This window comes from Benincasa hispida, chromosome 11 (assembly GCF_009727055.1).
Source record: "Benincasa hispida cultivar B227 chromosome 11, ASM972705v1, whole genome shotgun sequence".
In the NCBI taxonomy this organism is placed as follows: domain Eukaryota; kingdom Viridiplantae; phylum Streptophyta; class Magnoliopsida; order Cucurbitales; family Cucurbitaceae; genus Benincasa; species Benincasa hispida.
In genome coordinates, this window is record NC_052359.1 from 81042785 (window position 1) to 81063005 (window position 20221).

At 35.2% G+C, this 20221-nt stretch overlaps 1 protein-coding gene across 7 annotated transcripts; it reads left to right on the plus strand.

Moving 5' to 3' along the window:
- Positions 1 to 14624: 14624 nt before the first annotated feature.
- Positions 14625 to 17710, plus strand: LOC120089953 (pentatricopeptide repeat-containing protein At2g36730). Of its 7 annotated transcripts, XM_039047401.1 has the most exons (4): positions 14625 to 16273; positions 16411 to 16547; positions 16689 to 16752; positions 17364 to 17523. In XM_039047401.1, exons 1-4 carry the CDS (start codon positions 14735 to 14737, stop codon positions 17391 to 17393), a joined length of 1770 nt encoding a protein of 589 aa, XP_038903329.1. In that variant the 5' UTR covers positions 14625 to 14734; the 3' UTR covers positions 17394 to 17523. The 7 variants fall into 7 exon arrangements, 5 of the variants coding, with proteins under 5 accessions (XP_038903329.1, XP_038903328.1, XP_038903330.1 ...); XM_039047400.1 differs by lacking the exon at positions 16689 to 16752 and having other exon boundaries at positions 17364 to 17710; XR_005485357.1 differs by lacking the exon at positions 16689 to 16752 and having other exon boundaries at positions 14627 to 16273; positions 16445 to 16547; positions 17364 to 17486.
- Positions 17711 to 20221: the final 2511 nt, after the last annotated feature.

Consider the following 20221-nt stretch of genomic DNA (forward strand, 5'->3'; position numbering starts at 1 on the left):
GTTTTTATTTAATAATTCAATCGTGCATTCGTATTTACCCACGCCCAAAAAGTCTGTGAAAGTGATCGCAAAAGCCTATATGATAGTAGCTTGTTTGTTTAAATGATCGTCTGCCTCACGCATTCTCTAAACGATCGTATACATTTTTCCTAAACAATCGTTTAGTTTTTCCTACATGATCGTGTAGCTCTACTATACGATAAGCATTTCCGCTATACGATAGTAGAGTTTCATCTCCCATTTGCTTATCATCTACACGACGCGTACTCCTCCACCCTCTACCAAACTCACTAAAGCCCATTCTTTGGGTTTTTGACTCCGAGAATACTCAGGTTTCTTTTGTAGTGGTGTCGTCCCCGCGATAGTGTTCGTGTGCGTTTTGATCGTGCTATTGCAGTCGACATACTTGACGAGTGCTGGTAGATCTGTTGGAAGGTTTCCGCTGCGTTAGGTTCAGATGTACTAAAAGAGTCTTCATCTGGTATGAACCTTTTTCCTTGTTAATTATTGTATTCTGAGCATGCCGATAATTAGAATAATATGCATAACTGTATGTGTTGAATGTATGTCGTTTGTGTTTCGGTCATTGTGAAATCAGAGCAACCTAAACCCGCTCATGGAACTCTCGATATGAGATCTTTCACGTAAAGTTAGTTTACATCATTCTAGAATCTAGGGTTTCCGAGTGCATGTGTTTGAGGAAAATCCTAAGAAATTGGAGCCTCGTTCAAAACTGTGCCTATTTGTAGGCTACCTCAAAGGAATGAGAGGTGGTTACTTCTTCAACACTAAAAAAAAAAAAAAAAAAGTGTTTGTGTTGACAAATGCTACTTTTTTAGAAGACCACATAAGGGAGCACAAGCCCTGCAGTAAGGTTATGTTGAATGAACTTTCCAAGGAATCGACTGAATTTTCAATAAGAGTTATTGAAGAACCCAACAATTCAACAAGAGTTGTTGAAGTTGAATCATCTAGTATGTCAAATCCACCTCAAATGTTGAGGAAGCCTCGATCAGTGGTAGGGTTGCGAACCCATCTGTCCATTAGATGGGTTTAATAGAAATCTTAGCTATGGTAGCTGACAGAGATGTTGAGGATCCATTGTCTTATAAGAAGGCAATGGAGAATGTTGACAAAAAATGAATGGATCAAAGCTATGGATCTCGAAATGGAGTCGATGTACTTCAATTTGGTTTTGGATCTTGTAGATTTAACTGATGGGGTTAAACCTATAGGTTGCAAATGGATCTATAAGAGAAAATATGGTGCTAATCGGAAGGTACAAACCTTCAAGGCTAGATTAGTGGTAAAGGGTTTTACCCAAATTAAGGGAGTTGATTATGAGGAGCTTTCTCACCTGTTGCCATATTGAAGTCTATCAAAATCCTCCTGTCCATTGCTTCATATTATGGCTATGAGACTTGGCAAATAGACGTCAAGACTGCCATTCTGAATGGTAATCTTGAGGAGACCATTTATATGAAGCAACTCGAGGGATTCATAACCCAAGGTCAGGAGCAAAATGTTTCCAGGGTTAATCAATTTATTTATGGACTAAAACAAGCTTCTCAATCTTGGAACATAAGGTTGATACTATGATCAAATCTTATGGCTTTGGTCAAAATGTTGATGATCTTTGTATTTACAAGAGGATTATTAACAGTTCAGTAGCTTTCCTAGTGTTATATGTAGACGATATCCTACTCATTGGGAATAATGTAGGTCTGTGATTGAAGTTGAGAACTGGCTAGCGACCCAATTCCAAATGAAAGATTTGGGAGAGGCTCAATTTGTTCTAGGAATTCAGATCTTTAGAGATTGAAAGAACAAAATGCTAGCTCTATCTCAAGCATCGTACATTGACAAAATATTTATCAAGTATTCGATGCAGAACTCCAAGAGAGGCTTACGACCTTTCATACATGGAGTAATATTGTCTAAGGAACAATGTCCTAAGACACATCAAGAGGTTGAGGAAATGAGACGGATCCCTTGTGCATTGGTTGTTGGCAACCTAATATATGCGATGTTATGTACTCGATCTGACATCTGCCTATGAGGTGGGAATAGTCAATAGATATCCGTCTAATCAGAGATAAGATCACTGGAACACCGTTAATAATATCCTCAAGTATCTATGGAGAACGGGGGACTACACGCTCGTGTATGGTTCTAAGGATATGATCCTTACAGAATACACGGACTCTAAATTCCAAACTGATAAGGATTCTAGGAAATCCACATCAGGATCAGTGTTTACTCTTAACGGAGGGACAGTAGTTTGAAGAAGCACCAAGCAAGGGTGCATTTTTGACTCCATTATAGAGGCTGAGTATGTAGCGGCTTGTGAAGCTGCTAAAGAAGTTGTTTGGCTCAGGAAATTCTTGACTGATCTAGATGTCATTCTAAAATGTCAAATTCCATAACACTTTTTTGTGATAATAGTGGTGTTGTCGCTAATTCCCGAAAGCTTAGGAATCACAAGCATGAGAAATACATAGAGTGGAAGTATGATCTCATCCGAGAGATTGTGTATCAAGGGGACGTGATCATCACGAAGATAACTTTGGAGTACAATGTTGCTGATCTATTTACAAATGCCCTCACGGCTAAGGTGTTTGAGAGTCACTTGCAGAGTATGGATCTATGGGACATGCAATGTTTATATTAGGGCAAGTGGGAGATTTATACTGGCTGTGTTGTGCCCTAGTTTATTGATTTGTGTACTTTTTATTTTAGTTTGACTTTTATATTGTACACTTCACTAGCTTTAGTTCAAGTGGGAGGGGTTGATGCCCTAAATCTCGTAAGGTCATATAGTTTGTAATTCTATTATACAAACATTTTATTTATGTAATAAAATATATGATGTTTTATTTCAATATTAGTTGCGTTAACCAAAAATCAATAAACTAACATCCAATGTTATCTTGTAGCTTAAATATGTTTGTAGAGACATACGGGTGGATCATGTTTAAGTGATAACCTAAATGGTCTGTAGTAGATGGATAAAGCTGGATACCTTATCCTGGTGACATTACCAGTATGGCCCGCTTTGTAAATATTACAATTGTTGTAAATTGCTATAAATGATCTGATCTTGATTATTCATGTGAAGACATGTAAGTGGGGATATTCTACACAAAGGAGTTTATATAAGACCAAACCATAAAATATTTAATCCCATTATATAACGTCGTTCATAATAAAGACTTACATTTCACCAGGATGACCATAAGTAATATGACCTGAATCTTGAGTGAGTTGTGAACTTCTTCTTATGAAGATGGTCCTTTGATTTGTATGGGTGGGAGTGGCTAGATCACCGACTAAACAAACCTACCATTTTGGAGATTCATCTAATTGAGGAGCTGGGAAAATAGCTACACAAGAAGGAATTCACTTCTTCCCCCATGTCGGGGCAAGTAGATAAATTGCCCCTTTAAAGGCTAATTCGGGGGCTTGAAAAATGTGGCACCATACCCTCTCCTGGCCCGAGAGGGGTTTGATCATAGTTGGACTATGATTTATTGTTCATTATAGGAATCAGTGGTATTTAAGGAGTTATATATAAATATAGTGACAAAACGGTAATTTTGATCCAGTTGTATTTACGAGCAATTTGTGAAGGGTCATTGTATTATTGTTGGTTATATCCAATGGACACATAAATATATTTAAATTCGTCCCCACACTACAGGTCCATGATTCCGCACACAGAGGTTCATCTTATTGTTCATAGAAATCAATGGTGTGCTCGATGGTTAGTGGATGGTGAATAATTTAATTAAAAAGTTTAATTAACTATTCACGTATCGGTTGAGCTTTAAGCTACAGGTCTATGAGGTCTCCTTGGTAGCTCAATGGGATTTAATGAGATTCAATATTGGATTAATTTGAATTTTTTAAATTAATTGAGGGAATTAATTAATTATATGTAATATAATTAATTCTTATTATATATGATATAATTACTATAATGTATTTGATACATTATAATATAAAGTATTTATGAGAGGAAATAAATATTTGAATATGATTCAAATATTAGTTATATGAATTGAATTCATATAGTTAAATTTAATATAAATGTGATTTATATTAAAAGGTATTGGAGAGAGAAAGGAAACTATAGGTTATGTTGTATATGATACAATATTAAAACTATAGGTTATATATTATATTTGATATAATATATAGTTTAATATATATATTATATGATAAGGTAGTTATCTTACGAATATATACATACATACATATACATACATACATATACATACATACATATACATATACATATATATATATAATTATCTATTAAATTAATTAATTATTTAATTTAATTAATTTATTTATTTTTGAAAATTTAATTTTGGGAGGGAGTTGTAACTCCTTCCCCACATTTTTCTTTCCAACATGTTAGTGGCAGAGAATGGTCGAGAGATTATTAGATTTATCTATTCTTCTTCATTATTGAGGATTAAAGAACTGTTATGTAAAGTTTAAGAATATCTTTCCCTATTGCTCAATCTTCTTCCTTTCTCAACTAAGTTCTTTCCTTCACCAAATTACCAGATCCCAACACACTCCTGGATTCTCATCCAGAAAATATCGAGGTCACCTTTGTGGTACTGCCCAATTAGAGTTTGAGAGAATTCACGTGAAGATTGGTTTCTTCAAAGGTAAGGGTTTCAAACTCAATCTTTTAATTCCTATATATATATATTGTTAAAAGCATGTTGTATTAATTTTGTTGAATGCATAATTTTTATTCTGTTTACTGTAAAATTTTACATTCTGTAAATTTTGGGGAATTGGGACGATTCGCTACTACTACGGATCCGTTATAGGAATCTTTCACCATGGACCTGATAGACAAGGTTTTGACCTCAACTCCAAGACTGGGTTCAATTTAACTAAAATTTAGAGGACATCGACTTCAACTCTAAGGATAGGTTCAATAAATCAATGGACCATATAGACACAGGCTTCGATATCAGCTTCAAGATTGAGTTTGATTTAACCAAAATTTGAAAGGACATCACCTTAGCTCTAGGTCTAGGTTTGATAAACAATGGACTTGATAGACACAGACCTCGACATTTGCTCTAGGACTTAATTCGATTTAACCAAAATTGTAAAGACATCGACCTTAGCTCTAAGGCTAGGTTCGAAAGATATTGAAACTGATAGACATAGGCCACAATTCTAATACTGAGTTTATTTAGTTTGAGAAAACTTTGACTTTAGCTCTAGGGTTAGGTTTGGAATAAATGAACATGGTTGGACTTGACCTCAGTTCTAGGGTTGGGCTTGATTGAGTGACAACTTTGAGGCAAACAAACACTATTGTAAAAACAAAAGTTCCAATAAGAAAGGATAAATGAGCACCACATGACATAATTAAGGTGTTGGGGACTAGGAGTAAACCATCATTGTTACAAGAAAAGTGACAAGCTGGGGCAAAGGATAGACAAATTAAGCACCGTCATAGCCAAAAGTGTCAAAATCCAAAGAAGACAAATATCATACAACATAACTAAGTTATGCATTGAGGGCCATAGATAAATTTAATTGACCTAGGCTTGGGATATGCTTCAACTAAAATAAATTGACCTTGCTTGATGAAATTTCTAACTCGACCTTGGATAAAGCTTGGTTTAATGAGCCTAAACTTAGTCTAGGTTTCAACAATAATTTTAGATTGGGTTGAATTTGACCAAAATAGAAAAGAACTTGTAGGCAAGAATTCAACCTAAATCTTGGATAAGGTCTGGTTTAGACCTTGGCTTGGTGAAAGCTTCAACCATAATCATGGATTAGGTTGAATTTAATCAAAATTTGAAATCAATGTGAAGACATGGTATTGGAAAAGATAGATATGGACTTGGCATATTCTTCAACTAGGACGTTGCATTATGAGATTTCGACCTCAATCTTGGATAAAGTTTGGTTCATTGAACCATGCTTGGTGCAAGTTTTAATCTGGAGTTGAATATTTCACCAAATTTTAAAACCAATCTAAAAACATGTCAGATTTGATGAACCTAGAATTGGGGTAAACTTTAACCATAATCTTGGATTAATTTGAATTTAATCAAAATAGAATTGACCTTGCTTGGAAAAAGTTCAACCTCGATCTTGAGTTGAATTTGTTTCTTTTTTAAGCACATACAATAGTACGTGATTGAAATTTTTTCACAAAGAATATGATGTAATGATCTTTGAAAAGCTTAGGAAAGTATTATTTTGAGTGTGAAAAGTATGAGAAACGTGCAAGTTATGACTTGATGTAATGATAAAACATTCAACTTCTCTTTTGACGATATGGGTGTATTATTTAATTCACATCTATGCCAATTAAAGGACTTTCTCATAAGCATGAAATTTGTGAAAATGATATGATTCAATGATCTATAAAAAATGATTTTTTTTCTTTCCAAGAGGCACTTAATAGCACATGATTCAAGAATTTCATAAAGAATGATGAAATAATTTCTTTAAAAGCTTAAAACAAATCAATTTTCTATGTATAATATGACATCTTTGTACATTATGACTTGATGTAAAGATAAAACATGCAATTTTTTTTTACATTTTTATTGACGACAAATTTAAGGATTAATTATGAGCATAACACTTGTGAAAATAAATGATTGAATGATGCAATGCAAAACAAATGCCTAACTTTGTATTTGCGTTCCCCAATATGGAATAATATAAAATATTTTTTTGGTTTCAAAATCCATGATCCCTACTAATTCAATGATGATGCACATGTATGTGAAGACTATATTGGTATATGAAATGCATATTGCAAGGGAAACTCATGCGTGAGATTCAGATGCATGCAAAACAAATGATTGATGGTGAATTTACATTTACCCAATATTCAGTGATGTAAAATGCCCTTTTATTTTAAAACTCATGATTTCTATCTATGGAATGATAATTTGTATACATGTTACAGAAAAACTCGAAATCAAGAAGAACATCGCAATAGGTAGTTGAACCATTGTCGACATCTTTTTGTTATGTGTTGTAACCACCAGAGCTTCATCGTTGACTATAGCGCCTGCATATAAAAGGAAAATGAATGTGAGATTAATGTAAGAAAACGAAGAGTGAATAAGAAAATGAGAGAGCAAGACATTCGTTCTGTAATACTTTGAAGAACTAATAAAAGAGAACCTCCCAATTTGTACAGTGAATGTAGGCCTTTGCCTGAACCACTTAAACTCCTATGTCTTTTCTTTCTAACTCTACGATGGTTTAACATGTACTAAAGTATCGTTTATGATCATGTAGTTCCTATCGCATCGTGTTGTCTACACGATCTTTTAACTCTTCAGCTGTCGTCTACACGATCATCTAGCTCTAGTCAATTATTGTCTACACGATCGTCTAGCGCTTCAGCTTACCATTACATAATTGAACTATCGTTTAGTTCTTGGAACTTCGTCTTAGTGCTGCCATTTGGTAAGTGATAGAAGATTTTCAAGCCTCAGCATACTACCTCCCCTGACTCTTGAATTGTTATTGACTGTTAAATCTGAGTGATTTTTTATTGTGAACATGAAGATCATAGTCATCTGGGACAATAAGTGGTATCAGAGCTCAGTGAACAGTTCAAGAAAGATCTAAGATTTGAATTCTTGATTTAGAATACTCAATCTTGAAGATTAAGAATGGCAACTACCATATATGAGATTGAGAAGTTCAATGGTAAGACAGATTTTGAACTATGGAAAGAGAATATTAAAGTAGTCTTGGGACAGCAAAAGGCTCTACTGGCCATTATGGACCCTACAAAGTACCCTGAAACACTTACTGAGGCAGATAAAGAGACAACTGGGGTAAATACGTATGAAACCATTGTCCTAAATATCATAGACAGTGTTTTGAGGCAGATTGTAAATCAGCCTACTGCCTATACCCTGTGGAACAAATTGAATGAGATATATCTCAACGAAAACCTGCCCAACAAAGCTTTCTTGAGGGAAAGATTTTTCACCTATAAGATGGATGCAACAAAGTCCTTCACAGATAATCTAAATGAGTTAAAGAGACTGTCTTCTGAATTCAAATCAATAGAAGATAATATTGGGGAGGTGTTCATAGTACAGATAATCTAAAGAAGTGGGATGGTAGGTTGATCTATATGGGAAACAATAACACTTGTAGAGCTGTTGGAATAGGGTTTGTATCCTTGAAAATGCAGGATGGTTCAGTGAAATTGATTAGGAACGTGAGGCATGTTCCTACTTTGAAGAGAAATCTCTTATCTTTGGGGATGTTTGATGTCATAAGTTGTGAGTATAAGGGTGTGGGAGGCATCTTTGAAATAATTAAGGATTCTAAAGTAGTGTTGGTGGCAACCAAGGTGAATGGTTTATATGTCATCAAAGATGTGCAAATGGCACACTCGACCTTGTTGGCAACTGATGAAGAACCCACAGAAGATGAGTTGTGGCATAAAAGGCTTTCTCATATCAGTATGAGGGGGTTACAATTGCTCTCTAAACGATTCTTCCAAGAGGTGTTGGAGACAGCCTTAAATTTTGTGAACATTGCATATTAGGCAAAGCAACAAGACAAGAGTTCCCCAAAGGACAACACACTTCAAAGGAAATCCTAGAATATATGCATTCAGACTTGTGAGGGCTAGCTCACTCTCCATCTCTAAGTGGAGCAAGGTACTTTCTTTCATTTGTAGATGATTACTCAAGGAAGAGTGGGGTTTACTTAAAATCCAAAGATGAAGTATTTAATAGATTAAAAGAATAGAAGACCTTGATTGAGAAGCATACCTTTAAACAAATTAAACATTTGAGAACTGATAAAGTTTTAGAGTTTTGTGGAGAGGAATTCAACTTATTTTGCAGGGAACGTGGCATAGTAAGGCATAGAACTGTGAGGTACACACCTAAACAAAATGAAGTAGCTGAAAGATTGAATAGAACAATGTTGGAAAGAGTAAGATGTCAACTGTCCAATACCTTATTACCTGAAAAATATTGGGATGAAGCTGTCTCCTACACAATATACACTCTTAATAAATTACCACATCAATCCATAGAGTTGAAGACTCATGAAGAGAGGTGGATAGGGCAGCCACCTAAGTTGGAACACTTGAAAGTGTTTGATTGTGTAGACTATGTGCATCAAAGCTAAGGGAAGCTAAAACCTAGGGCTGTAAAATGCATGTTCTTAAGCTTTACACAGGGAGTAAAGTGTTATAGATTGTGGCATCCAGTTGAAAAGAAGTGTGTGAATAGTATATATGTGGTTTTCAGAGAGAATGAGATGTTCATGATGTCAGAACAACCATCTTCTACAGTGACAAAGACTAGTAGCACAAGATTTGATGTGGAGCTTCAAAATGATCATGGAGCTTCTACTTCCTCTCAAAATCTAGAGCTAGAAGGTGTTGAGGCTATTGAAACCAGTGAGCATGTGTCAAGTGAACAAGTTGAGACACATGGTGACTTACACAATTATTCATGGTGAATTACACAATTATTCATTAGCAAGAGACAGACCTAGAAGAACTATTGTGCCACCGGCTAGATACCAAGAGTTTGATTTTGCTAGTGTAGCATTAAGTGCTGCCATTTTTTTTTTTTTGCGTAATAATGAACCTACCAGCTTTGAAGAAGCAAAAAAAACCTAGATGCTAGACAGTGGATTGAGGCAATGAATGATGAAATAAAGTTCCTCAACCAAAATGACACTCGGAGACTAGTACCTTTTCCTAGTGGTACAAACCTATCTCATGCAAATAGATTTATAAATTTAAAGAAGAGATTCCAAATATGCAAAAGTCTAGGTTCGTTACTAAAGGGTTCACTCAAAAAGAAGGTATTGACTACAATGAGGTCTTTTCTCCAGTGGTGAAGCATACTTCCATTAGGCTGCTCCTTTCCTTAGTTGTGCAAAAGAACTTGGAGCTAGACCAACTGGATGTAAAGACAATCTTTCGACATGGGCTGTTGAATGAGACAATTTACACGAGGCAACCTCAAGGTTATGTGAAAAGTGGAGAAGAAGACCTAGTGTGTTTGTTGAATAAGTTTATATATGGCCTCAAGCAGTCACCGAGATGTTGGTATGAAAGGTTTGATGAAGTGATCTCCAAGATGGGGTTCAAGAGAAGCTCATATAATTGATGTGTCTACACAAACTTTAGTATCTTCAAGGAATCAATCTATCTACTTCTTTATGTAGATGACATGCTGCTGGCCGGGAGTTCTAAAGAAGAATTGAGGCAAGTTAGAATGCTTCTTAAGAGAAAGCTTGATATGAAAGACCTAGGGGAGTCAAGAAGGATTCTGGGCATTGAGATTGAAAGAGACAGAAAACAGGGTAGATTTGCGTGTTAGTCAGTCTGAATATTCTTCCAAGATACTGCAGAGGTTCAAAATGGAGAGTGCTAAACCGGTTGACACTCCTCTTGCACCTCACTTCAAGCTTTCAGTTGCAAATAGTCCAAAGTGTATAGATGAAGAGCATTTGAACCATATGTAGGCTGTTCCTTATTCCTAAGCAGTGGGATCACTGATGTACCTCATGACTTCTACCAAACTAGACCTATCCTATGCAACAAGTATGGTCAGTAGGTACAAGGCAAAACCTGGTAAAAGACATTAGGAGGTAGTAAGTGGATACTAAGGTATCTATGTTCATCCAAGGATGCAATCCAATGATGAAGTTTATGGTTAAGATGCAGATTATGTAGGAGATTTGGACATAGACGTTCTCTATCAGGCTATGTTTTCCTATGGGGGAACAATTTGATAAGCTGGAAAGCAAGTTTGCAGCCTGTTATGGTCCTCTCCACAACAAAGGCTAAGTTCATCGTACTATTTGAGGCTGTGAAGGAAGATTTGTTGCTGAAAGGTTTACAAACTGTGAATTTTAGGACATTCCCAACAAACTCCAACTTGGACTAAAACTCTAGTGGGTTTAAATATATACAAATATACAATATTGAGTATGAGAGAATAAATGCAATAAACTAGGGCATCTATATATCCATAATAACTAATTCTCCCACTTGCCCTAGATTTTTTAAGCTCGAACACTTTAGCCATGAGAGCCTTAGTACATGGATTAGCTAAATTGTCTTATGAGGCTATCTGCATGATGATCATGTCTCCTTTGTGTACTATCTCCCTGATGAGATTTCAAACTATTTGGATTCTAAGAACATACTATGCATCTCCCAAATCTTTCATTTGAAATTGTGATGCTAGCCATATTTTTACGTCAACAAGGAATCGTACTTCATTCCTAATGAGTAGGATATCATCAACATATAGTACCAGAAATGCTACAGTCTTGTTGACTATTTTCTTGTAAACATAAGATTCGTCAACATTCTGTTCAAGGGCATAAGATTCGATCGTAGTGTTCAATTTTATATTACAAGACTGAGATGCTTGTTTTAACCCATTGGATCTTTTAAACTTGCAAACTTTTTGCTCTTGACTCTGTTCAACGAACCATTCTAGTTGAGACATATAAATACTTTCTTCAAGATAACCATTCAAAAAGGTTGTTTAGACATCCATTTTCCATATTTCATAATCATAAAATGCAGCAATGGATAAAAGTATTTTGATAGACTTCATTATGACAATAAGAGAGAAGGTTTTTCATAGTCTACCCCCTCTCTTTGGGTAAAATCTTTTGCCATTAATCTAGCTTTGTAGGTCTATACCTCTCTAGCTTGGTCTTGTTTTCTTTTGTAAATCCACTTACAACCAATAGGTTTTACCTCATCTGGTTGATCTACAAGTTTTCAGATAGAATTGAAGTACATATACTCTATTTCAAGGTCCATGACTTTTATCCATTGGTCTATATTTACATCTTTCATTGCCTATTTAAAGGTCAATGGATCCTCTAAACCATCATCAGGTATGACAACTTGAGTTTCTATAAAACCCGTGTATTGGTCAGGCTATTGAACCTCCCACTACGTCAGGTATTCTTAATTCATGAGAAGGATGTGATGGACCAGTTTCATCAACAACTCTTGTTGAAGGACTAGCTTGATCAACAACTTTTGTTGATTTATCTGTAGATTCTTTGGACATTTCATTTAATATTAGTTTACTACGAGCTTCATGATTTTTTATATGGTCTTCCTCTAAGAATGTTTCATTTGTCGATATAAGTATTTTGTCTTCTTGAGGATCATAGAATATACCACATTTTATTTCTTTGGGGTAGCCTACAAATAGGAATACTTTAGAATGTCGTTCCAATTTCTTAGGATTTTATACCAACACATGTGTTGGGCATCCTCATACTCTAGAGTGACATAAACTACCTTTACGTCCTCTCATTAACTTGTACGGTGTTTCTGAAGTCTAAACTACATATCCTTGAAAGGACTGAGGTAACTGGGCATAACTCATCATTGAATGAACCATGTCTAACAAGGTTTTATTTCTCCTTTCTGCTACATCGTTTTTTTTTTTTTTTTTTGGTGTACCAGGTGTAGTAAGTTGGGATTGAATTCCATGTTTTACTAGATAGTTCTAGAATTGTAAATCCATATACTCACTACCTCAATCTGATCGAAGTGTTCTAATCTTTTACCTAATAAGTTCTCAACCTCTGTCTTATACTCTTTGAACTTTTTAATAGTTATAGACTTATGATACATCAGGTAAACATAGCCATATCTTGAATAGTCATCAATAAAACTGATGAAATACTCAAATCCACCTCGAGCTCTAACATTTATTGGACCACAAAGATCTGAATGTAGAAGCTCTAGAGGTTCTTTGGCTCTATGACCTTTTCCTAAAAAAGATCTTTTGGTCATTTTTCTTTCATGAATGACTCACAAGGAGGTAAATAATTGTCTTTTAACTGATTTAGAAGTCTATGCTTTACTAATCTCTCAATCCTGTTGAGATTTATGTGTCCAAGTCTTAAGTGCCAAAGAAAAGCATTAAGAGAAATTTTCCGTTTCTTATTTTGAGTTTCAGCTGTTTCAAACATCATTATATTTAAAATAGCTTTTGCCTCAGATAGTTTTAAAACATATGAGTTATTTTCAAGTTTAGCATAACATATTGGAACACCTCTTAAACTAATAAACACTTCATTTATATCAAAAGAAACTTTGTACATATGTTCTAATAAACATAAGATAGAAATTAAGTTCTTTTTCATATTAGGTACACAATATACATTTTCCAATAAAATGTAAGTATCTCCAAAAAAATAACTTGAGATTTCCCACGGCTTGAGCCGAAATGACTTCACCTGTTCCTACTTTAAAAGTCATCTCGTTCTCCGTTAGCTGCTCCAGGAACTAGTTTCCTAAATGAAAGTGCAAATATGATTAGTGGCGCTTGAATCCAGTATCTGGGTTAAATGAGAACTTTCCACTAAATATGTTTCAATAACAAGTAAATCAGATTTACCTTGGTTTGCCTTTTCAGCCTTCTTTTCTATAAGATATTTAGAGCAATTTCATTTCCAATGCTCATCCTCGTTGGAATGGAAATACTTTCCTTTTGCAACTTTCGTATTGCTTTTCTTAACATGAGTTATCTTCTTCCTTTTTCCCTTCTTTTTCATTTGAATACTCTTATTCTTTAAAGTGTCAGACTTCTTTTCAGAAGGTTCCGTATCATATTTCGATCCTTTCTGAAATTTCTTTTTTGGAAACAACATTTGCTTCCCTTTATTGATTTTTATTTTTCATCAATGATTGATAAGTTTGGAGTTCATTTAAAAGAGTTGTCAAATTTTATTCGTTTCAACATGTCGAACTCGATTATCCAACTATTAGCTTCCGATAAATTCAATTGCGAGGGTTACTCGAACTAAAAATCAAATATTAATACAATACAAGTTGTAGATGATTTGAGGTTCGTTTTAACAGAGGAACGCCCTCCTTTTCCCAGTTTAAATATAAATCGAAGTGTTCAGAATGCCTATGATAGATGGGTTAAGGCTAATGAAAAAGCTTGAGCCTACGTCTTAGCAAGCATATCTAATTTGCTCACTAAAAAGTATGAAACCATGGTCATTGCTAGGGAAATCATGGAGTTGTTACAGGCGATGTTTGTACCTCTAATAGAGGTCCCTTCCTTTATACGGGAATGCGTGTCCATTTGTATTCTCAATAATTCTTCTATCATTATAGACCTTAGATGACCCAAGTTATGCCAAATTATAAATATATCTGGATTCATGAACTTCAGATTCATTATTGCATACGTTTCAATTACTTGTATATGAGTATAATATAATCCAGAAGATAGAGTAGACAACTTTTCCAGTATACGTTTTTCATGTGAGACAATAAATATGATATAAAGATACTTTATATTATTCCTATTATTAGTCTCAATATGATAACTATTGCAACGTATATGTTTAAAACTCAATAGATTTATCTTTGATTGACTAGAGAACCATGCATTGTCAATTGTAAATTTTGTTCTTCTAAGTAAAATAATATTTACTTTTGAATTTGGAGAACCATTGACTTTTGCTTCCAACATTGATCAATTTGGAGAAATATTATCTATTTGTAAATATTATATGTATAGTTACACAATCTACCTAACATAGTTCTTTATTCCTCATTTTTTTAGTCATTTAACATGTGAAACCACTTCATGATTCTTCATTAAACTAAGTAATTACAATGAGATAAACTCCTAGATAGCCTCAAAATTAAATAATATGCATTGTTCCATTGATGGTTCGACTCCGGATCTCTGCCATTCATCAAATTTTCCCTCCCAGCGCCCACAATTACAATTCAAATCTCAATTTTCTCTCCAGAAAGCATCAATTCCTTTCCCTTCTCAACCTCTGTTCCTCAACGAATCACCTATTTGAAATCCACGCTCAAATCCTCGTCTCTGGCCTCCAAAATGACCCATTTCTCTCCACTGAACTCCTCCGCATCGCTGCACTATCGCCCTCCAGAAACCTCAGTTATGGACGCTCTCTCCTCTTCCATTGCCACTTTCATTCCGCCCCTTTGCCATGGAATCTCATCATCAGGGGATATGCCTCGAGCGATTCTCCACAAGAGGCCATTTGGGTATTTGGGGAAATGCGAAGACGTGGAATCAGACCCAATAACCTCACTTTCCCATTCCTTCTCAAGGCCTGTGCGACGCTCGCAACTCTCCAAGAAGGTAAGCAGTTTCATGCTGTTGCCATAAAGTGTGGTTTAGATTTAGATGTTTATGTTCGGAACACTCTGATTAATTTCTATGGGTCCTGCAAAAGAATGTCTGGTGCCCGGAAGGTGTTCGACGAAATGTCTGAAAGAACTTTAGTTTCATGGAATGCGGTTATTACAGCATGTGTTGAGAATTTTTGCTTTGATGAAGCGATTGACTTCTTTTTGAAAATGGGAAAACATGGTTTTGAGCCGGATGAGACTACAATGGTGGTTATATTATCAGCTTGTGCAGAGCTTGGTAACTTGAGCTTAGGCAGATGGGTTCATTCTCAAGTGGTGGGAAGAGGGATGGTTTTGAATGTTCAATTGGGCACTGCCTTTATCGATATGTATGCAAAATCTGGCGATGTGGGATGTGCTAGGCTTGTATTTAATTGTTTGAAACAGAGAAGCGTATGGACATGGAGTGCAATGATTTTGGGGCTAGCCCAACATGGATATGCCAATGAAGCCATTGAACTTTTCACACATATGATGAGCTCCTCTGTAGTCCCTAACTATGTGACTTTCATTGGTGTCCTATGTGCCTGCAGCCATGCCAGATTGGTGGATAAAAGCTACCACTACTTCAACATTATGGAGAGAGTTTATGGGATTAAGCCGATGATGATACATTATGGGTCAATGGTGGATGTTTTAGGCCGTGCAGGTCAAGTCAAGGAAGCTTATGAGCTCATCATGAGCATGCCTATGGAACCTGATCCTATTGTGTGGAGGACATTGCTGAGTGCATGCACTGGTCGCGACGTTGATGGCGGAGCTCAGGTTGCAGAGGAGGCAAGGAAGAGGCTGCTTGAGCTCGAGCCAAAGAGGGGCGGGAATGTGGTGATGGTTGCAAACAAGTTTGCTGAAGTTGGGATGTGGAAGCAGGCAGCAGATTGCCGTAGGGCGATGAAAGATAGAGGAATAAAAAAGATGGCTGGGGAGAGTTGCATCGAACTGGGTGGCTCTTTGCGTAAATTCTTTTCAGGATTTGATGCTTGGGCTGCTTCTGATGGCATTTACGATTTGCTTGATGGATTGAACCTGCATATGCAAATGGTAAACTTCTGATGATTGTATCTGTTTATTTAATGGTCAAAATGTACATTTGGTCATCTATGTTGGCGGACACAATGATTTAGCCTATAAATTGTTCTAACTTCTAGTTTTTAATTTTGCAATGATTTCGTCCATAGGAACTTTTAATAACTTGTAAACTTGAAGTTTTAGGAGAAGGAAGAAAACAACAAAGACTAAAGCTACGCGTCAAACTCAATCCTTGTTCAGGGGAATTGAGTTTGTTAGGGAAAGTTTTCTACATATCTTTACAATGGTATGATATTGTCCACTTTAGTTATAAATCCTCATGGTTTTTTTATAATTTTTTTGTATCACCTTTGGAGATAGTTGTCCTTACTTATATATGATGATCTTTCTCTTACTAACCAATGTGAGGTTTTGATTGGATTCCAAGGGATGTGAAGAGCTTTTGCTCAAAGGATCTTTTAGGGTTTCTGGATTTGGCCTTTCTTGCTCTGGTATGAAGCTCCTTTTATAGGTGTGAGAATGTGTGGTTGTTTCTGCAATTGAAAGAGCAAGTCTGCCTAAACTCACTCTTTAGTCAAACTTGGGAGTAGTTGGCATGAAAAGTTTGTCTTTTGTGACATGCCAGAAGTTCACAAACTCAATTTGCTGTTGCAACCTACTAGCAATGTATTTTGCTTTCAGTAGCTTTCTGGACAAGAATACACAAGCATACAAACCTTCTAGAATCTATTATTTTACTACAAATTGAGCATATTTAGCTAAACATGTTTGTAGGATGTGGAATAGATTTTTAGTTCTTACCTTATTCTGGTTTAATTTCTCATCATGGTAGGATGTGGAATAGATCGATCACAAATTGGTATAAAAAGACGTTAAAAGGTTCAAGAATTAAGCTTTATTTGGACTAAACAACTCTTGAAACCAAAAGTTATCACACCTTCCAAGCTTCGCTTAATCATTGTTCACAAGCAATTAAACCCAAAAAAGCAAGAATAAAAAATTTTAGGTAGTTGCATTGTGGCAATAATTAAGTATGTAGTAACATTTTTAAACAATTTTAAATATAACAAAATTTATTTGTGATAAACTCTATTGTTGATAGGTTTCTACCAGTGATATGGTCTATCACTAATGTTGGAAGCGTTGACGAGCCCACTCTAAGATTCTCTCTAAATCTCACAAACTTTGAAGAGAAGAAACTTGCTCTCTTACAAACCTCAAGAATACACAAGAGAAGAATATTGTTCTCTTTAAACTCAATAACTTCAATTTGCTTCCATTGATATGATTTCCTTGATTACAAATGAGGGAGATGATCCTTTTATATAGTACTCAAGAGATGTTTCCTAAAAGACAAAATAAATGAAGACATGTATGCATATCATTCATGTACTTGAACAATTATATGGATCTAGAAATTAAAAATTCATGTATTTGGAAATGTATCTAGAAATGTATTATCCATTATGTATCTAGCTTAATTTCTAACATCCCTCCTTAAGCTAGACTTCCATAACTTTGAGCTTTTTTTTCATGTCCTAAATCAAGCCTTTCTTTAATGCTTTGGTGAATATGTCTTGCAACTTGATCTTGTGTCTTGCAATACTTGATGCATACTTCTCCATCTTTGATAAGATCTCTAATGACATGATACTTGATCTTTATATGTTTACTTCTTCCATGAAAGATCGGATTCTCTGAAAATAAATAAATGGTTTATTGTCATATAACATAGTCTCTTTCTCTTGAGGACTCCTTAATTCATGTAGTACCTTTCTTAGCCAAAGTGCTTGACAACTGGTTGTAGACAAAGAAATCTATCCAGCTTCCATTGTTGATAATGCTACAACATCCTGCTTTTTTTATGCCTATGAAATTGCTCTAGAACCAATATTGAATACATATCCAAAAGTACTTTTGTAACCATCAATATTTCCTCCCCAATCACTATCACTGTAGCCAACAAGAACATTATAGAGAATCACCATCCATGTTCTTCTTATAGTGAATTCCATGATCAATAGTTCCAAGAACATATCTATGAACTCTCATTTCAATTTTCCAATGACTTCTTTTCGGTGATGCCATAAATTTGCTCAATAAACTGATTGAGAACATAAGATCAGGTCTAGTTGTAGTTAAATACACTCCCAACAAAACTTCTATAGACGGTGATATCAAAAGCTTTGCTATCATCATGCTTGCTTAGTTTTAAGCCTAGTTCCATAAGAGTACTACAGGTTGAACATTCTCCATTTTGAACTTTCCCATCATCACCTTGCTTAACTTCAACACCAAGAAAACAAGAAAATAATGAAGCAAATCCATATTAGTCATCTCAAATTCTTTCTTCATGCTTTCTTTAAACTCTTCAATCATCATGTTTGAATTTCCCGTAAAGATTAAATCATTAACATATAGACACATGTTCAAGAAATTACCATTTTTATCTTCTTTAGTGTATAGAGCATATTCGTATGGACATCTTTTGAAACCATCTTTAAAAAAAAAAATGCCGATATGACTCTACTAGGCTCTTGGTGCTTGCTTTAGCCTGTACAATGTTTTCTTCAATCGACACACTTTATTTTCTTCTCCAATCTTGACATAACCAGGGGGTTGCTTAATATATATTTCGTCCTCTAAATACTCATTTAGAAAAACTGACTTGACATCCATTTGATGTACTTTCCAATTATTTTGTGCTGCAAGGGCTAGAAGCAATTGAACAATCTCCAAGGAGTCATAGATGCAAAAACTTCTACATAATCTGCACCATACTTTTGCTTGTACCCTTTCACGATGAGTCTTGCCTTGTATTTCTCGACATCTTCATTTTGCTTCAACTTTGTTCTATAGATCCATTTGACTCTAAGAGGTTTTCAATTTGCTGGTAGTTTGACTAACTCCCATGTCTCATTTCTTCTGATTGCATCAATCTTTTGATCCATTGCATCTTTTCATTTTTCATCTTGAATTGCCTCCTCAAAATATATAGGTCAACACATGCAAATAAAGCAAAACCAACATGTTCATCGTCTAGCATTCTTCTTGAAGTATTATAGATATCATGAATACTTCTTGTCTTCCTTGGAGTAGTTTCTTCGTCACTCGTGGAGTGTGAAGATGAAGATGAAGCCACTAGCAAAGTATCTTCAAGCTCTAAGTCTCGAGCATCTTCTTTGCCATCCATGTCAACAAGTAATGGATTCTGATGTTCATTTGTTACATCCCATTTCCACAATTTTGATTCATTAAACTTGACATCTCGACTAAAAATAATTTTCTTACTCACAAGGTTGTATAATTTGTAAAGCCTTGAGTTCTCACTGTACCTAACAAAAATGGACTTTTCTAGTTTATCATCTAGGTTATCTCTTTTCTCATCTGAAATATGAGAGTAAGCAATGCACGCAAATACTCTAAAGTGACTAACTGGTGGCTTTAATTCACTCCAAGCTTCTTGAGGAGTAATACCTTGCACACTTTTAGTTGAAACTCGATTTAAGAGATAAATAACACAAGTTACTGCATCTCCTAGAAATTGATATGGAAGTTTCTTGGCCTTCAACATAGTTCTTGCAAGCTCCATTATTATTTTGTTATTTCTCTCTGCAACTCCATTTTGTTGAGGATTTCTTTGAATAGTCTTCTGATGCTTAATTCCATTTTCCTTCAGGAAATATACAAAAATAATATATTCTACTCCACGATCCAAACACAATGTTTCAATCTCATGTTACTTTCATTTTCAACTATTGCTCTGAATGTCTTGAAACATTTAAAAGTAGAGCTCTTTTCTTTTAGTAGATAAATTCATATTTTCCTACTATAATCATCAATAAATATGAGAAAATAACGATTACATCCATGTATAATAGTTCTCATGGGTCCACATAAGTTTATATGGACAAGCTCTAGAGTTCTGATGGGACACATGTGAGATAAAATGTCAAAACT

Bases quoted from the DNA above. Each gene is read 5' to 3' on its own strand.
- LOC120089953 (XM_039047400.1), top strand. From the start codon at position 14,735: ATGGTTCGACTCCGGATCTCTGCCATTCATCAAATTTTCCCTCCCAGC. The intron at 16,274-16,410 runs GTAAACTTCTGA...TTTCGTCCATAG, and splicing joins TGAACCTGCATATGCAAATG to GAACTTTTAATAACTTGTAA. The intron at 16,548-17,363 runs GTATGATATTGT...TATTGTTGATAG, and splicing joins TTCTACATATCTTTACAATG to GTTTCTACCAGTGATATGGT.